This window comes from Mchenga conophoros, linkage group LG11 (assembly GCF_057382185.1).
Source record: "Mchenga conophoros isolate Kocher_MC1m ecotype Shallow Benthic linkage group LG11, M_conophoros_male_GT1.1, whole genome shotgun sequence".
Lineage (NCBI taxonomy): Eukaryota > Metazoa > Chordata > Actinopteri > Cichliformes > Cichlidae > Mchenga > Mchenga conophoros.
This window is the reverse complement of record NC_140536.1, coordinates 6818641-6833982: the sequence shown is the minus strand read 5'-3', so window position 1 is coordinate 6833982 and position 15342 is coordinate 6818641. Positions and strand designations below refer to the sequence as shown.

General features: G+C 39.8%; 1 protein-coding gene across 2 annotated transcripts in view; it reads left to right on the top strand.

The window, feature by feature from the left end:
* LOC146563502 (low-density lipoprotein receptor class A domain-containing protein 4-like) overlaps nucleotides 1–15342 on the top strand; it is a 280198-nt gene that overhangs the window by 128855 nt on the left and 136001 nt on the right. For both annotated transcript variants that reach the window (XM_085290636.1, XM_085290637.1), the window contains exon 3: nucleotides 14741–14881. In XM_085290636.1, the coding sequence (XP_085146762.1) occupies nucleotides 14741–14881 (141 nt within the window). The remainder of the gene's footprint in view (nucleotides 1–14740; nucleotides 14882–15342) is intronic.

Genomic DNA, 15342 nt, shown 5'->3' with positions numbered 1-15342 from the left:
CCATGAGAAACACATAAACACTGGGTCCTCAAGCCATAGTCATTGTCAGGTAAACAGTAAAAATAAAACATTAATATAAATCTAGGAGGTTGGGTAATGCTCCAATGTGTTGTAGCACGAGGTGAGTCAGGTTTCAGCTCCTTTACCACATGAAGCTGAGTTGGTTTGCCTCGTATACTTTGCACAAACATGCTGACCCCATTCAAAGCAGGTGCATGTCTGTCTGTCCGACCCTGAACTTTGCTCTCGTTTCGCAGCTCCTCAAATCAAATCAAATCAAAATCAAATCAAATCACTTTTATTGTCACATCACATGTGCAGGCACACTGGCACAGCACATGCGAGTGAAATTCTTGTGTGCGAGCCCCACAAGCAACAGAGATGTGCAAACACAACAACACAAACGAGCAAAATACAAGAATGGCCAACCTGAAACTAATAAATATATGTACAATATATAATAGTGTATGCATTTCTGGATGTGTATACTAAATATTTTCCTGTGTGTGTGTGTGTGTGTGCGTGTGTGTGTGTGTGTGTGTGTGAGATCCCCAATTTCAGATACTTACAAGTAATAATAAAAAAAACAAACATGTATGGGGATCGTTTTTAAAACTAGAATAAAAATATCGTGGAGTTGGTGACTGCCTGAAGTCTAGAACCCATGGGCATCGCCGCATGCTGTGCTTCCTCCCTTTACTGCAGCTACCTCCAGTTGCTCCTTTTTGCACTTCTAGGCTGAGATCAGCTGGACTGACTTGGCCACTAAAGAATATCACATTTCTTGCCTTGAGGAGTGAGATTCAGATTGATCTATTTTATTGCTTTCCTTTATTTCTGGACTAATCTCAGTGCTGAAGTGTCGAGAAAATTGTAGCTTTCTGTGAGCGAAGCAAGCCCTACAGACAGTGACCAAATAATAGAATTTTAAAATCTATCTTAAATGCATGATCGAAACCTATATTCTCATTGCCGTTTGTTAGTTTTTATTTTAAAATTTCAGTGTCTTTATGATTGCATTATCTGTTTTCCAACAGATGACTAAAGTTACTAGCTGATTAATTTTCACTATTTATGAACAGAATATTTGATTTGTTTTTATAATTCCTCTGTTTACTTAATGGAGAGGAAATGATAAGCTGTTCATTATCAATGAATGAGATGATTTATGGTTAATACACCTGAATATTGCACTCTGAGTACAGCTTTGAACTGTGAACTGAGCCACATAGAGCTGAAGCACTGAACACAGCAGTCTTGACAGTGCTAACCTCTGAGAGAACAGAGAGCCACGCGGCCAAGAACAAAGGATGCTTTCATGTTAACTGTGTGACATCCAGGCTTGCCAACTTTCAACACCCAGCTGAAGTGAGATTCTGATCTTTTTTCTTCTATTATTTGTAGACTCATTTCAGTGCCGAAAAGTGGAGAAAATTGTAGTGTTCTGTGAGCGGGGAAGGGCTATGACCTTTACTGTATTTTTCCATCGAGGACTGGTATCTTCTTATTTGTCAACCCTCGATGTAGGCCAGCTGAGATTTTTAATAATTGCTGGAACCACAGAAACACCTGCAATGAAAGTGGCATTACAGGTCATCCTCCTTTTTAGCCTGTTTGTTTATTGTGGGTGAACTATTAGCACTAGTAAGCTAACATTTGCTTTTTACCTCTAATCATCCATGTCATTACAGTTCCTCAAGGGGTAACTTGAATGCATATAATTCCTGGAGAATCTACTTCATAGCATAGAATTAATAATCTCCTGTTAAAAGGGAGTTTTTCCTTCCCACTGTCGCCAGAGTGCTTGCTCATAGGGGGCCATATGATTTTGGGGTTTTTCTCTGTATGCATTATTCTAGGGTCTACATTAAAATATAAACCACCTTGAGGCGACCGTTGTTGTGATTTGGCGCTGTTTAAATAAAATTTATTTAATTGAATAAAGCAACCTCGAGGAGAGAACAGTCCATTTCATTTTTCAGGGCTGCCAAATCAAATTCAAGACCTCCTGAAAGTGATTTTTAAAAGATACTGACCCAGCATTGACATCCAACGATATGAACTTTATTGTATTTGCTCTAAGAATTGTCACTGAAAACTAAAACGTAACTTTACTTTGTCTGATTTGGATCAACTTTAGACCGAGGTTTAGGTCTGTTTTGGAACACATAGCCCTATTACAGCCATGAAAATAGCGTTACAACCCATCCAAAGAAACTCTTTGAAAAGACTTTGAAAATGCAACTTTTAGCATCATTGAGATTTGGGTGAAAAGTGAAAGGTAAAAATTTGCCGTTCCTTGACATCAAAAGTCATCTAGAGAAAGATGTCTTTTATGTCTGAGAACGGTGAGAAGTTACCTTTTCAGATTGTTGAAAAGGTGACTTTAAAAAGATGTTCCCTTCCCTGCTCAAAGCGCTTTGAGTGGACAGTAATACTAAGAAGGGGCTGTTTGAATGCGACTCCTTTACATTTGAATTTGGTTGACAAATGAAATGTGAATAAATGGGGTTTTTTTGTATTATGAAAAGAACTTGAATTCAGCCAAATTTCTGATTACTTACTGAGCAGTTTTTCGTTAATGTGACGTGTGGAAGACACAATGGTGCTTAATTGGTACATAACCATCGAGGCAGCAAAGCTTTAAATTTTGGAGGTGTCTAGGTCAAACCTAGCTTTTTCCCCCGATTTACTCATAAGAAGAAGGTGCAGAGTTGCTCTTGGCTTCTTCCCACAGTCTCTATGTCTTTAAATTATCTATAGTTGGAGTGTGAATGTTTGCGTTGCCCCTGTGATAGACTGGTACTGTAGTACCAGTTAGTGCTCACTAACCCTAGCACAATGACAGCTGGAGTAGATTCCAGACCTTGGGTTATTAAAAGGAGACATTTTTACTCTTTTTAGTTGTGAAGTTTGTTTGTAATGTAGCTGATTTAGCAAATTTTCAAGATGGCGCCGGTGTGTGTGGCTGCTCATCTGTCACTCCCAACTTTGTGTGTGTTTATATTATTTCTGACCCATGTCGTTCACAAAACAAGGCTGAGGTGTCCAGACACTACTGGACCTCCAACCTCTGGTACAAAATATTGTGTCATTTGGCGCTGATAGGCAGCAACCCTTGCTCCCAGTTCTACTGGAAATCCTGGGTTACCTGTTCCCACGCTGCCTTCCAGGTGAAAGCATCATTGTCGCCGGGGCAAACAAAGCGGTCGGCTGGTGAAGCTGAAGGTTTCCCTGAGGAATCTACTGTTTTCCGACCAGCGCATGGGTTGTTCCCAAGATTGTTGGGGAAGCCAAGATGAGCAATACCAGGACACGAAACTGAGGCTCTCTAGGTACTCTACAACCACCAGATGCTTTTATAAATGGAAATATAGAGAGTTTACAACAAGGAGCAAACCACTGGTTTGAACAAGATTAAACAGAAAACATTTAAAAGAACTGCACAGGTTTGAAAAACCACGATTAAATTATACCAGAATAATGAGAAAAGTAAAATATGGGAGAGAAAGAAACGTTTCAGTACCTGAAGCATACCACATCATCTGTCAAACATAGTTGAGGCAGTTCTATGACATGGACATGTTTGGCTGCCAGTGGAATGAGGCCACTGGTGTTTATTGATGACATGACTGCGGATAGTCAGGATCATTTGTAAAGTGTGCAAAGCTGTGGTCTCTGCTCAGAGTCAGGAAAACACTGCAAAACTAATCACACAGTTCTTCACAGTGCAAATGGATAATGACCCAAAGATAATGGTAAAAGCAACAAAGAGCTCCTCAAGGCAAGAAATGTGATATTCTTTAGTGGCCAAGTCAGTCCAGCTGATCTCAGCCTAGAAGTGCAAAAAGGAGCAACTGGAGGTAGCTGCAGTAAAGGGAGGAAGCACAGCATGCGGCGATGCCCATGGGTTCTAGACTTCAGGCAGTCACCAACTCCACGATATTTTTATTCTAGTTTTAAAAACGATCCCCATACATGTTCGTTTTTTTTATTATTACTTGTAAGTATCTGAAATTGGGGACTGTGTATAAAAAAGCCTAATCAGTTACTGCAAAACTTCAGTCAACTGGGGGTCTATGCATAAAAGGGGTCTTAATGTGCTCTTAAACAGTTTCTGAACCATGCAGACTTTTTATAAAACTCCATGACTTAAAGCTGAAATTCTGCACTTTAATCACGTATTATTTAGGGCTGAACGATATATCGCATTTGCGATAATATCGCGACATGATCAAGTGCAATTTTCTAACCGCAAAGGCTGCGATTATACTCTGGACATGTCCAAATTCATGGGCTGCATCCTCCTGAGGCCGCATTTGTAGACCGATTACGTCACAGCGACGCGCCGAAGGCTGTCCAAATTACTACCATATCCCAGAATTCATAGCGCGGCCCAGCCAAACTCCAGTTTCCAGCAATGGCGGCCGCTACTAAGTTTTAAAATTACTCATACTAATCTTTCTGGGTCACAAAATAAACTTTTAACATATTTTCAGGCGAGAAAGTAGTTGTGTAAACATCAAATATCTGCTCGGTTTATCAAGATATCCCATATTTGCAAAAGTGCTTCGACGTTTTCAGAGGCGTCTGCTACCCACCAGCTCGACAGCTAGCCGGGAGCTCGAGGGTTACTGATGCGGCCGAGAACGGCACAACTCCCGGCACATCATTTTCAGATCACCGCGGAGTTTCGCTGCTCGGGTTAAACGTAATATATAAGTCACTTAGACAACCTAAAAATGTTATTGTTGGGCTTTTTTCAGTGTTTTGTTTGTTCGTGAGTAAATCGGTTTGGCTGAGATTAAAGTTATTAGATTAGATAAAATAAAACTTTATTAATCCCCCGGGTGGGTTCCTCCTTGGTTTTCACACAGCTGACTAAACGTCAAACAGAAAACTTATTAAACAGAAGTATGAGACAGTCGAGAATTTACACCAGTGTCTGGTTATATTTTAGATAGCAAGAAGCAGACAGCCGAGTTTATTAAACTCCACCGAGACAGCGGTGACGCTAATCAGAACTAGACCGTCCAATTTCACGCCTTTAAACTTTAAAGGCGTGTTTGTGTGTGTGTTTATACAATTGCTATTATGTTTGCACTTTATGTGTAATGTTACTGACTGCAGAGATCAGTAAGATGTGTGTATTTTTTATTTATTAGTTTTATTTATTTAATATTATTTTTTAATTGAATGACTGTCTAGTAGTTCACAGATGTCGAAAAACTGAGTGTGGTAAAGCCACTGATTTTTTTTATGTATATTTCTGCAATCTGCACATTGTACTGACTTTCATTTTAATGTTTACACCAGGGTTCCTTGTCAGCACTTTATGCTCAGATGTTTGTAAGCTAAAAATAAACTATTGTGTATGTTCAAATATACTGTTGTGATTGAAGAAGTTAAATAAAAATGTCAGTCATCAATTCATGCATCACCTCATGTCATCATAACAGAGGTCTGTCTTCCAGGAAAGAACAGTTTAAAATTAATGTAATATAGTATTGGCCATACTATATGATGTATTGCTTGTCTTTGTTTAATAATACAGAAGACAAAGACCTTAAAAAATAATCGCATATCGCATCGCAATCGCAATATTGGGGCAAAAAATCGCAATTAGATTATTTTCCATAATCGTTCAGCCCTAGTATTATTGTCTAATCTAATCTACTGAGGTGATGTACAGAGGCAAAAAAACCCATAAAAATTGAGTCTTCATCCAACACATTACGGACCTGACTGTATTTGCTATTTTTGGAAGTGTTTTCTTGTTTGAACAAAGTCTGGCTGCGTAGCACAGAGGTTTAAGATTATAATGGGGTTCAAGAGGTTAAACAATAGTTTGTCGTAGCAGCAGGTGGCTGTGTGTTCTCATTTCACTTTAAATTCCCTTGACATTTAGCTGAAAACACAGACCGTTAGAGCTGAAGAAAGCACAGGCAGACGACGGTAAGTTAATGAAGTGAACACTGAAAGCATCTTTTTGCTGCACTGTTTTATTACAGAGTTTACAAAATTCACTGTTTTTATTGCTCAAAAGAGTATTTTTTGTAATAAAGTACACCTTTGCTTCTGCTTGTTGTGCAGCCTTTTGATCTGTATCGCTGTCTAAAAAGCGCTCTAAAGATGCACAAGTGCTCTTTGAGAGTTATTATGCCAAATATAATGAGCAAAATAAAAAAGCTTAAACAGAAAAGATGCGTTTCAAAAGATTTCCAGAATTGCCTGCGCAGTTTCGAAATTGTCAAGGTTTTATATTGTCATGAAGAAATAGCATCACCGGTAATGTAAGCGTGTTTTTCGAACAAACAGCGCTCCTCTCGACCGTGACCTCTCGTATACTTTCACTTACACTATCATATAGTAGACGGTCTTCTTGTTTAACCGAGCCCTCGCGAGTGCTTTTGTTTGCCTCCTGCTCATTTTTTCCCCTTTATTCTTCAGGTAAACGCATATGCTGATCAGATCTTGACAGAACTTGAACCTCTGTGTCGAACATATTCATATCACGCTAATTAACTTGTGTGTGTGTGCCTGGGGAGGGGTTAATTGTTGTCTCACTTCAGTATTTCAGTAAAGCCTTTTCTTCAAATTCACGTGACACTTTTGAGTGTTGCTTGAGAGCAAGAAAGAGAAGAGCAGTGGAGGAGAAAGATGCTGGCTGGTAGATGGGAGAAGTAAAAGCAAAACCACAAAGTGAGAAGATGGACAACTGAGGAAGGAAGACAAGATGAGAGAGTAATAGGGAGTAATAGAGCTGGAGAGCCGAGGATAGACGGAAGAGGAGACGAGACTGAAAAAGAGTGGGGCTAGACGGACGATCAGGGTAATAGTTGAGACAAAATGAAAGACAGAGCGAGGAGAGGAGAGGCTGGGCAAGTCACCGAGGCTTCACTAATTGCCACTCAGAAGGAGGGGACAGGGCTCTTTCCAAAGAACGGTCATGCTGGTCTGTTCTTTGAATCGGATCTGTGTTCCTGCCCCTCCTCCCTCTGCCAGCGTCTAGACAAGAGCAGAACAAGCTGTTCTTGTTATGGGAGGAAGAGGATAAAATGTGCAGTGTCATTAGGTCGCTCACTGCCAGCCGGGCAAATCGGAAGAACTCGCACCAGAAGCGGGCCTGCAAGGTGTTTGCTCGGAACCGTTCTGTACGTGCACGTACAAGCCTGGGCGCCTGCGTTCGCGTGTGTTGATTAACCGCAGCAAAACACAGCAGCTCCCCACCTCCCCAACCACTGTAATGAATTTGATTAAAATGCTTCCTTCTACTTTTCCTCTGAAGGTTTTCTCTTTTTTTTTTCCAACCTTCCATCTTCCATTTATTACCACACCAAGGACAAATAGTCTCACAGAAAAAAGGAAGAATCCAAACCAGAAGTGTGGAGAATCTGGCTGAGACTTGATTAGAGCCGTCGATTAGACCTGCGTAATCGCATTAAGTAATGAGTTTGGCACGCAGGAGTCAAAGCTGATTTGTTACTATGGCGAAGGCATCATTTAGCTGAACATTTCAGCAGGAGTCGTGTAAATAAGTCCAATTTTATCCGCCTCACGTACCGTCCACAAATCAAGCAGGACCATTTGCGAGACTGAACATGTGCAACTTTTCTGTTCTTGTTTCCATTTGTGTTTTCAAAGTAAAACGCAGAACTAAGCATGTTGATTCTGATTACCTTAATTAACGTGTTAAGGGAGTCACACAGATGGATCATAACTGTCTCGTTTCTTGTTCAGTCTGGTTCTGATGGGTCCCTGTGACATCTGTGCTATTACTGTGTTGGACACAGTTTTTATGTTTTTATAACAGGACCTGGGGTTTGGCTATGTGCAAATAAGTCATTATCTTCAGTTCATATCAGTTTATGCTCACATGATCACATGCATATGACATGTTGGAGTGTCCTAGCAGTGCATCAAGTAAGACAGGACAACTGAGGAAAACTGTAACTGAGCAAAAACACTGAGAGACAATGCTCCAACCCAACTATCCACACTTGGAGTCATGAACACAAGTGCACATTCACACTCCTTCACGACCAACAACTTATTATTATTCACGTCCAGACTTTACAAAATTACAGCAGGACACCCACACACACACTTATCACACGATACAAGGGTTAGTTTTAGTTAATGACAGACAAAAATATAGTGTTTCTTTCTTGAAGACAGGAATCACCAAAAATTAACCATTATTTCAGGCAGACTAAGGTCCCATCCGCCAGCAACCACTCACCAGCTGGTTAGGCATTTCCCCCTAACAACCAGAGGTCACTGACTGGTCTGTAAGCGTGTAAGATTAAGGCCTAATAAGTCAAACTCACTTGTCCTGCTGATATATCCGCTGATCTCTGTGACAACTTATATCAGCTGAAACCCTTCTTCATATCCAATTAGATGTCCAGTATAGGGCCATAGTTGTTACATTTGCAACCCACCTCAGCGCCCCGTTTTCATAGTATGTCTGACCTAATCAGTGTCATATCTGTATATGAAGATATTTGATAATTCAAGGTAAAAAGACTGCATGAGAGGGGAAGAGTGAGGAATGATGCACAATAAAGGATAATCATTGTTTGGAAGATACATGAGCTTCATAACATGTATGTGTGAGTTATGAGAGGTCCTTCTTAATCTGGTTTGACTCTGGCCATCATGTCCTGTGTTTAAACGCTACAATATTGGCATAAAAGTAGGCTGACCCATCGGGACAGAAGACAGCCATTTAACCGATGATTGACCCGACACCATATAAACAGACTAACACGACTTGTTCAGCTTTCTTTCCCGTTATGTTACTTTTTCTATAACATGCACATGACACTGACCAGTGGCAGCTTAAGATGTTCTTGTGCGTAGAATATAAAAGTACTATATTGACTACTTTGACCCAAAATCTTTCGAAGGTGTTTGCTTGGGTTGAGATATAGTGACTCCGAATAACCCCTTTGAACAGCCTTTGGATGAATGGTTTCATTGAAAGGCTGTCCAGTTAGACTCCACTTCAATACAGATAGAAAATGTTTCATCATAGAATAAATATGACAACTGCAAACCCCGTTTTTTAATCGTTTGCGATGGGCCTTGAATCTAACCGAACAAACAAATTAAAACCATGTCAGCTAAATGTCCCCCGATATAACAGAGCCACCAGATCCTGTCACTGTAAGGGTCAAGGGTTAAGGTTTGTCTTTTCATTCGTCACAAGTCTGCATCTGTGAACGCTACGTTAACAGTAGGGGTTAAATTCTTCAAGAATTCAGCTAGTTTCATAAGATGGCAGTTCATTCAATACATTAAGATCACGAGAATACCCACAATCCTTTTGGGCAACACCAGGCTGAATGTAAAATTGTGTTTCTTTGTTTTAAAAAAACAAAACAAAAACTCCATCAAGCACCTTTGATTTGGGAATATACAGAATATAAGCACGAAATGTTGCCTTCAGTTATTTAATTTAGTCTCCTACGAGTCCTCCAACATGGAAGTGTAATTATTCCTGTCAGCTGATTGCGCGCTTTAGTGGAGAGTATTCCCAGGCAAAGTTTTAATGAAATAAAAGCAAACCAAACCACTCTAGACCTGCTCACTTTGCCCAGCTCTGTCTGTGGTTCACATTACATGTTAGTGTTCACTAACATGTTCACAGTACGTGTCACAGGTTTTGTGTTTCATAAGTGATGTTTGTTGCAAGCAGGAACATTTTTTGAAATTTCTCTCTAAATTATCCATCTGAGGAAAAACAACTTTTGTCTGTCTGAGTTCAAAAACATATCAATGGAGATGACATGCAGGTGAACACGCCTCCACATCTCAATTACTATTTGCTAAAGTTTGTGTGAGTTTTAATTACAGTAATAATGATGTTGGCTGTGGTGAACCAGAGACCATTTTTACCAGTGAAACTGTGCATCTTTACTTCAAAATGAGCTGTGTTTGTTCACTCGATATTCAGGAGCCCCGGTGAATGATCAAGTATTAGAGTAAATACACGGTACAGCTAATGGGTTGCTGTTCAGGCTACAGTATAATTGGTAATTCAGGCACAGTTCACACACTTAATTATTAAACGGTGCTCAGTCTGACTAGTGTGCACTTGCTCTGTCTAATGTAGAAAAATGAAATGTGAAAAATTCACATAGTGTCTCTCCCTGAAATGATGATGCAGTTACTTTGAATAATCCACAAACTGGGTTCTGGTCTTTATACAGAAGAGGAAACAGTGTCAATTGTTGACTTTCTGGATGATGTTGAATAAGAAAAGGGATAAAAACACTTACAAGTGTTTTTCTGCAGAAAACTAAAAGAAGAATTTCAATAACTTCCAAACGTCTCTGTAGAAGATATTTCAGAATTTCTGCTAGCAGCCTGGTCTTTACTCTTACGTAGGTATTTACTTGTTGCAACTATATCCATCACGGACCATGGACCATGACGGTGATAAGACTGATTGCATGGCTCTATTCTAGGAGCTCTTGGCACTCCCATGTGCATGAAAATCCCAAGGCAGACAAGGCTCTAACGGCATAAAGCAGAACAGGCATCAACAACAATTTAACACTGATTCCAGCTTGAAAGTAACAGCTGGGTTGGAGGTGTGTTGTAAAGCAGCTTGTATATTTACAGCGACTGTAGACAAGTTAAAGCAACTTAGGCCTTAGTTACACAGGCCTAAAGACCAGCCAGCACCCTGCCCCCGGCAATCTACATTCGCTAGGGAAACATTTGTATTCTTCAACCTGTTGGTAAGTGCAGGCTGGCTGTCACTGGGTAAAACCAGTTTCAAAGACTGTACTGGCCCCATTTTGTCGCTATCAGGTTGTCACAGTTGCATGTAGTTTGTGTGGAAGATGCTCTCTTGTCTGCAAATTTTAATTAGCCATTGAAAAAAGTTGATGTAACTAGATGCAAACTAGAAATAGAGAAAGTTACCTTTCAAAGTAAAACTTCTTTATTACTGCTGAAATGAACCCATTTCAAAAGGTGCAGCTTTTATTTTGAATGTTCAGAGTTTATGGCTTGCGTTGCACTCTTCAGTTTTACTACCGTAAAGTGATTAATTGTTCAGTATCTACAATTAAGTCTGTGAAGGACATCAGCTGTGCCCTGCTGAGCTTATCCTTGAGTTTCATTTTATAGTTAGCCACATGGCAAGTGATTGACTTGAGTAGTTATGGTTTTATTGTGGTACCTTTTCTTGAAAACGCTTAAAAGAAACTAAATTTTGCCCTTGGTTTTACCTTTTGGGGTGAACTGGTCATCATCATTCAATTTTAGTTTTGTTTTTACAAAAAAGAAGAATCTGCTTTTGTAGTTGACCTTGTGAAAAGATGCAAGAATTAAAAAATCTGTATCATGTGTAAAAGCACAAGATATTGCCCAAAGCATTTTGCATATCTCTCTTTGTAGTTCAGAGATGTTACATTTTTTAATCCAAAAACTGTTCCAATTTGTCAGAAGCCTAGTGCCTACTAGCACTTGCAATGTAACTTGACCGGTGACACAGAGATTCTGGTGTTTTATTAGTATCAAGTAGAGAGGGGTTTCTTTTATTTAACTTCACACTGCCAGTAGCATACCTTAAGGACATTTATTAGACTTCAAACAGCCAACCTGTACTGGAAACAAATGCCTTCTTTCCTTTATAAGGTACAGTTCCCAAAAGGAGGTCGTGTCTTGAAGAACAAGGCGAGCTCCACAAATTTTACACCACCAAAGTCTGCTTACCAGTACTGGGGAATACAACTGCATATGTGATTTAAGTTTTATGCAGCCTTTGATGCCTGTAGTGTGAAGTCTGATAAATGTGATGTCACTTGAATAAAAAACAGGTGGGTCAGAGAAAATAAAATCTTGAGGTGTGGAGACAGAGAAAGTGATCTCTGCAGCCCCTCGTCTTTGCTGCAGGCTAGCAGCTCCAGGCTGTATCAGCTAATAACAGCATAACCAAGAGGACTGGATAGAGCACTCAGAGAATTGCTTGCCTAGTGCATAAGCCAAAAAAGTTTTCTACTTTCTAACTTTGCTTTCTTGATGATCAGAACAGGTGCTAATTAGTAAGTAAGTAAAACTTTGTGGATTAATGATTCATAACATAGTGAAGACCCGCCTTGTTGGCGTTATATATGTCACACCACGGAAAAAAGTGCCCAGAGAATCCCGCGTGACCAAAATTATAACAACTTACTGATGAGTCTTTTGAAGTGGTTGCTTGGACAAGGCCCTCAAACATTTGGTAGCCTATTCCACTCTTCAAAGTGACTTTGGCGCATCAGAACAATGATAAATCTGCAATAAGATGAGTCAGTCTGCCCCTGGTCTGCTATCAGTTTGTGAGTGAATGGGGTTGATTTGGTGATTACATCCAATCTGTTTGTGATAATAAAAATAAATATTTACTGTGATAAACTGACAAAAATCACAAGTCTGTAGTCTGGTGCAAATCTACTGCTTACATTCAGAGTCCAGCCTGAACCTCAAAGATGTGAAAAAGAAATTCCTCAACAAATAGTTACGCAGTAATTAATTACTTTAACCGCATTACATTTTTCTGTCATGCAGTAACTTAAGTAAGTTAATACATAACAGCTGCAATTATGTTGTTATTTGTGTTACAAACACCAGATTTCAGTAAGTGTGCCTGGATGAAGGAAATGGTGGAGCATTCTACAGCGTTTGAGGAGTGAGAGTATGGACATGTGTGTGAGGGCAAAGTGCAAGCTGGGTTTAAGACAGAAACAACTGTATTATATTGATGGTGCACCTTGTGCTGTCGGCAAGCATCTGCACAGATGGCATGTTAACACAAAGCTAGCCAAGAACCCAGCGTAATGCTAAAGCTGAGTGTATGCAGACCCCAGTTCAGCTGCCAGAGCCTGAACTTCAGCAGTTAACAAAAGCAGTGATAAGCAGTCAAGCTTGTAGCCTCTGTTTCTACCTGTTTGTGTTTCTACGGTTGACTCATTATGGCGATTTCAAGTCTCTTTTGGCTAGTTTTCAGGTGTTGTGTTGTCAGTTTTGTGTTCATACATTAAAACTAAAAGAAATATTGTGTGTGTGTGTGTGTGTGTGTGTGTGTGTGTGTGTGTGTGTGTGTGTGTGTTGTCATTACGATAGGGATTCTTCATTGTTGTTGGTTAGGCATTTGTAACCTGAGGTTAGCCTGATAGTTATGTGACAAGCTATTTCAGATCATTTTACGGATTGAAGCACATTAACATGTAACTGCATGTAACAAGTAGTGTTAAGTAATGAACTGCATTACTTTTAGGAGAAGAAACGAGTAATCTGTAACACATGACTTTTTTTGTTACCATCCCAAAAACTGGGATCTTCTATTTAAAGCATCACTTTTACAGGTGGTGGTCATGATGGATTGTGGGTAGTCTACGCACCAGATGTTGATAACCCATAGTGCAAGGAACTAAAAAGAAAAGACTGCATCTACACTAAGAGCTGTTGTCACAGTGCTGGCATAGAGTGCATAGAGTTTTTTCTTCCTTAGAGTAAAAACTAGCGACAATTTAAGGAAATTTTTACTATATTTTTTTTCTTGATTTTTTAAAATACTCGTTTCCATTCAGCATAAATGCATTTTTCCTCCACGTATAATCGAAAAACATATCAATCATAATGTGTCACAGGAAAAACCATCACAGTCTGTACGAGTGCACATCAACACTGTCATTCATGTCTCGCTGTTCTTGCAGTCGGTGAAGTTCTGGCGAACTCGGTGTGAGTGCAGCTCTCACGTATCGGCTTCACTAAAAACACACAAATAACACTCTGAGCCACAATAACATGGCCTTGCTTTGTGGTGCATCAAACACTTTGTTGTTATTATTCTTATTTGTTACGATTAAAGCTCTACATGATTACACACACACACACACACACACACACACACACATATATATACTTTCCCATTTACAGTTTGGAGGGTTTTTATGTTTTTTTCAAACCAGATAGCGCTAATCAGACGTATTAATATTTAGAGGGAGAGAAGCATTTTGGTAATAGCCGTGACGGGACCACATTACGGTTCAGGGCTGCGGCACATCAAAGGGCCGTTTGAAAGAGCTGTTTATTTATTTGTTGTTTTGAACGGGAGACCACTTTTTTGTCTGACCTTGTTTCTGTGTGAACTCAGCACATTAACTCTGCTTTGTATTTGAGCTTACAGGTAAAAAAAAAAAAACCTCATTCCACGCGACCTTGCACATTCTGAAGCGTAGATAACGGGGAGGATTTCACATAACAGTCCAGCATTTGAACATTTTGTTGTCTGTGCGGTTTATCAATGCTTTTACACATTTTAGAGCTCGCCTGAATGCACTACTACTGCAGTGACACTGGTGTATGTGTGTGGGCGGACTTTTTTTTTTTCAACTTGTGTTTTTCTCTCTCTTTCCCTCTTTTGTAACATGTATTTTTACCAAAAGGCATTTTTATATATATATTTTAATTTTCCACTATGGTTTGATTGTGATTGTTTCTAAATGTTTTTTTTTTTTTAATTATAGATCTTTCCAGAGCAGAGAAGAAGCAGACTAATTCTTTAAAAGATGATTATGACTCTGGGATCTTGAATGAATAGAACATTTTGTTCTGATAGGAAACAAAATGTGGTATTAACATCAGGCTTTGCCTCATTTCAATGTACAGCTTCAGACAACTAAATGTTTGTTATTCTTGCTAAGAAATGTAACATGTCTTTTATTCCCTCACCGTACAGAGTGCAAATTCCACTGCACCAATGGGAATTGCTTGCGTCTGGGCTCGCTGATCTGCAACCAGCTGAATAACTGTGGGGACAACAGCGATGAGGAGAACTGCCCTGTGGTCACCCAACACCCTCCGCCGGGCATCTTCAACTGTGAGTGTTGCAGGATGCTGTTACACATCTGTGTCTCTATCTGTCTACCTCAAACCATCAAACCACACCAACGCATCCTCTCTCTGCTTTGCCTCACTTCTGATTTTGCCCCACCGGGGACAAGGGTTTGGGGTTTTGAGCTTTTCTCATGGGTGTTGCAAACTTTCTGACTTCTGCCCCCGGCACTTCACATTCAAAGTTTTTAAATGGTGCAATAGTTAACTTCACACTTACTTTTATCATTCATCAAAGTACTTTTGGCATGTTGTTGTTTTACATTGATCCATCACTTCAGTGTAATCCTAATGAAGCCGTATAACCTGAAAACCCATGTTTCCTTTGCTACATATCTGGAGCGGTATATTAGTTTCTTCTGTGGACTAAACTACCTGTCCGGTGCAATAGCATGTGTTCGGTCAATAGCAAACCGAGATGGGTTAAGACTCTGTGACAAATGACGA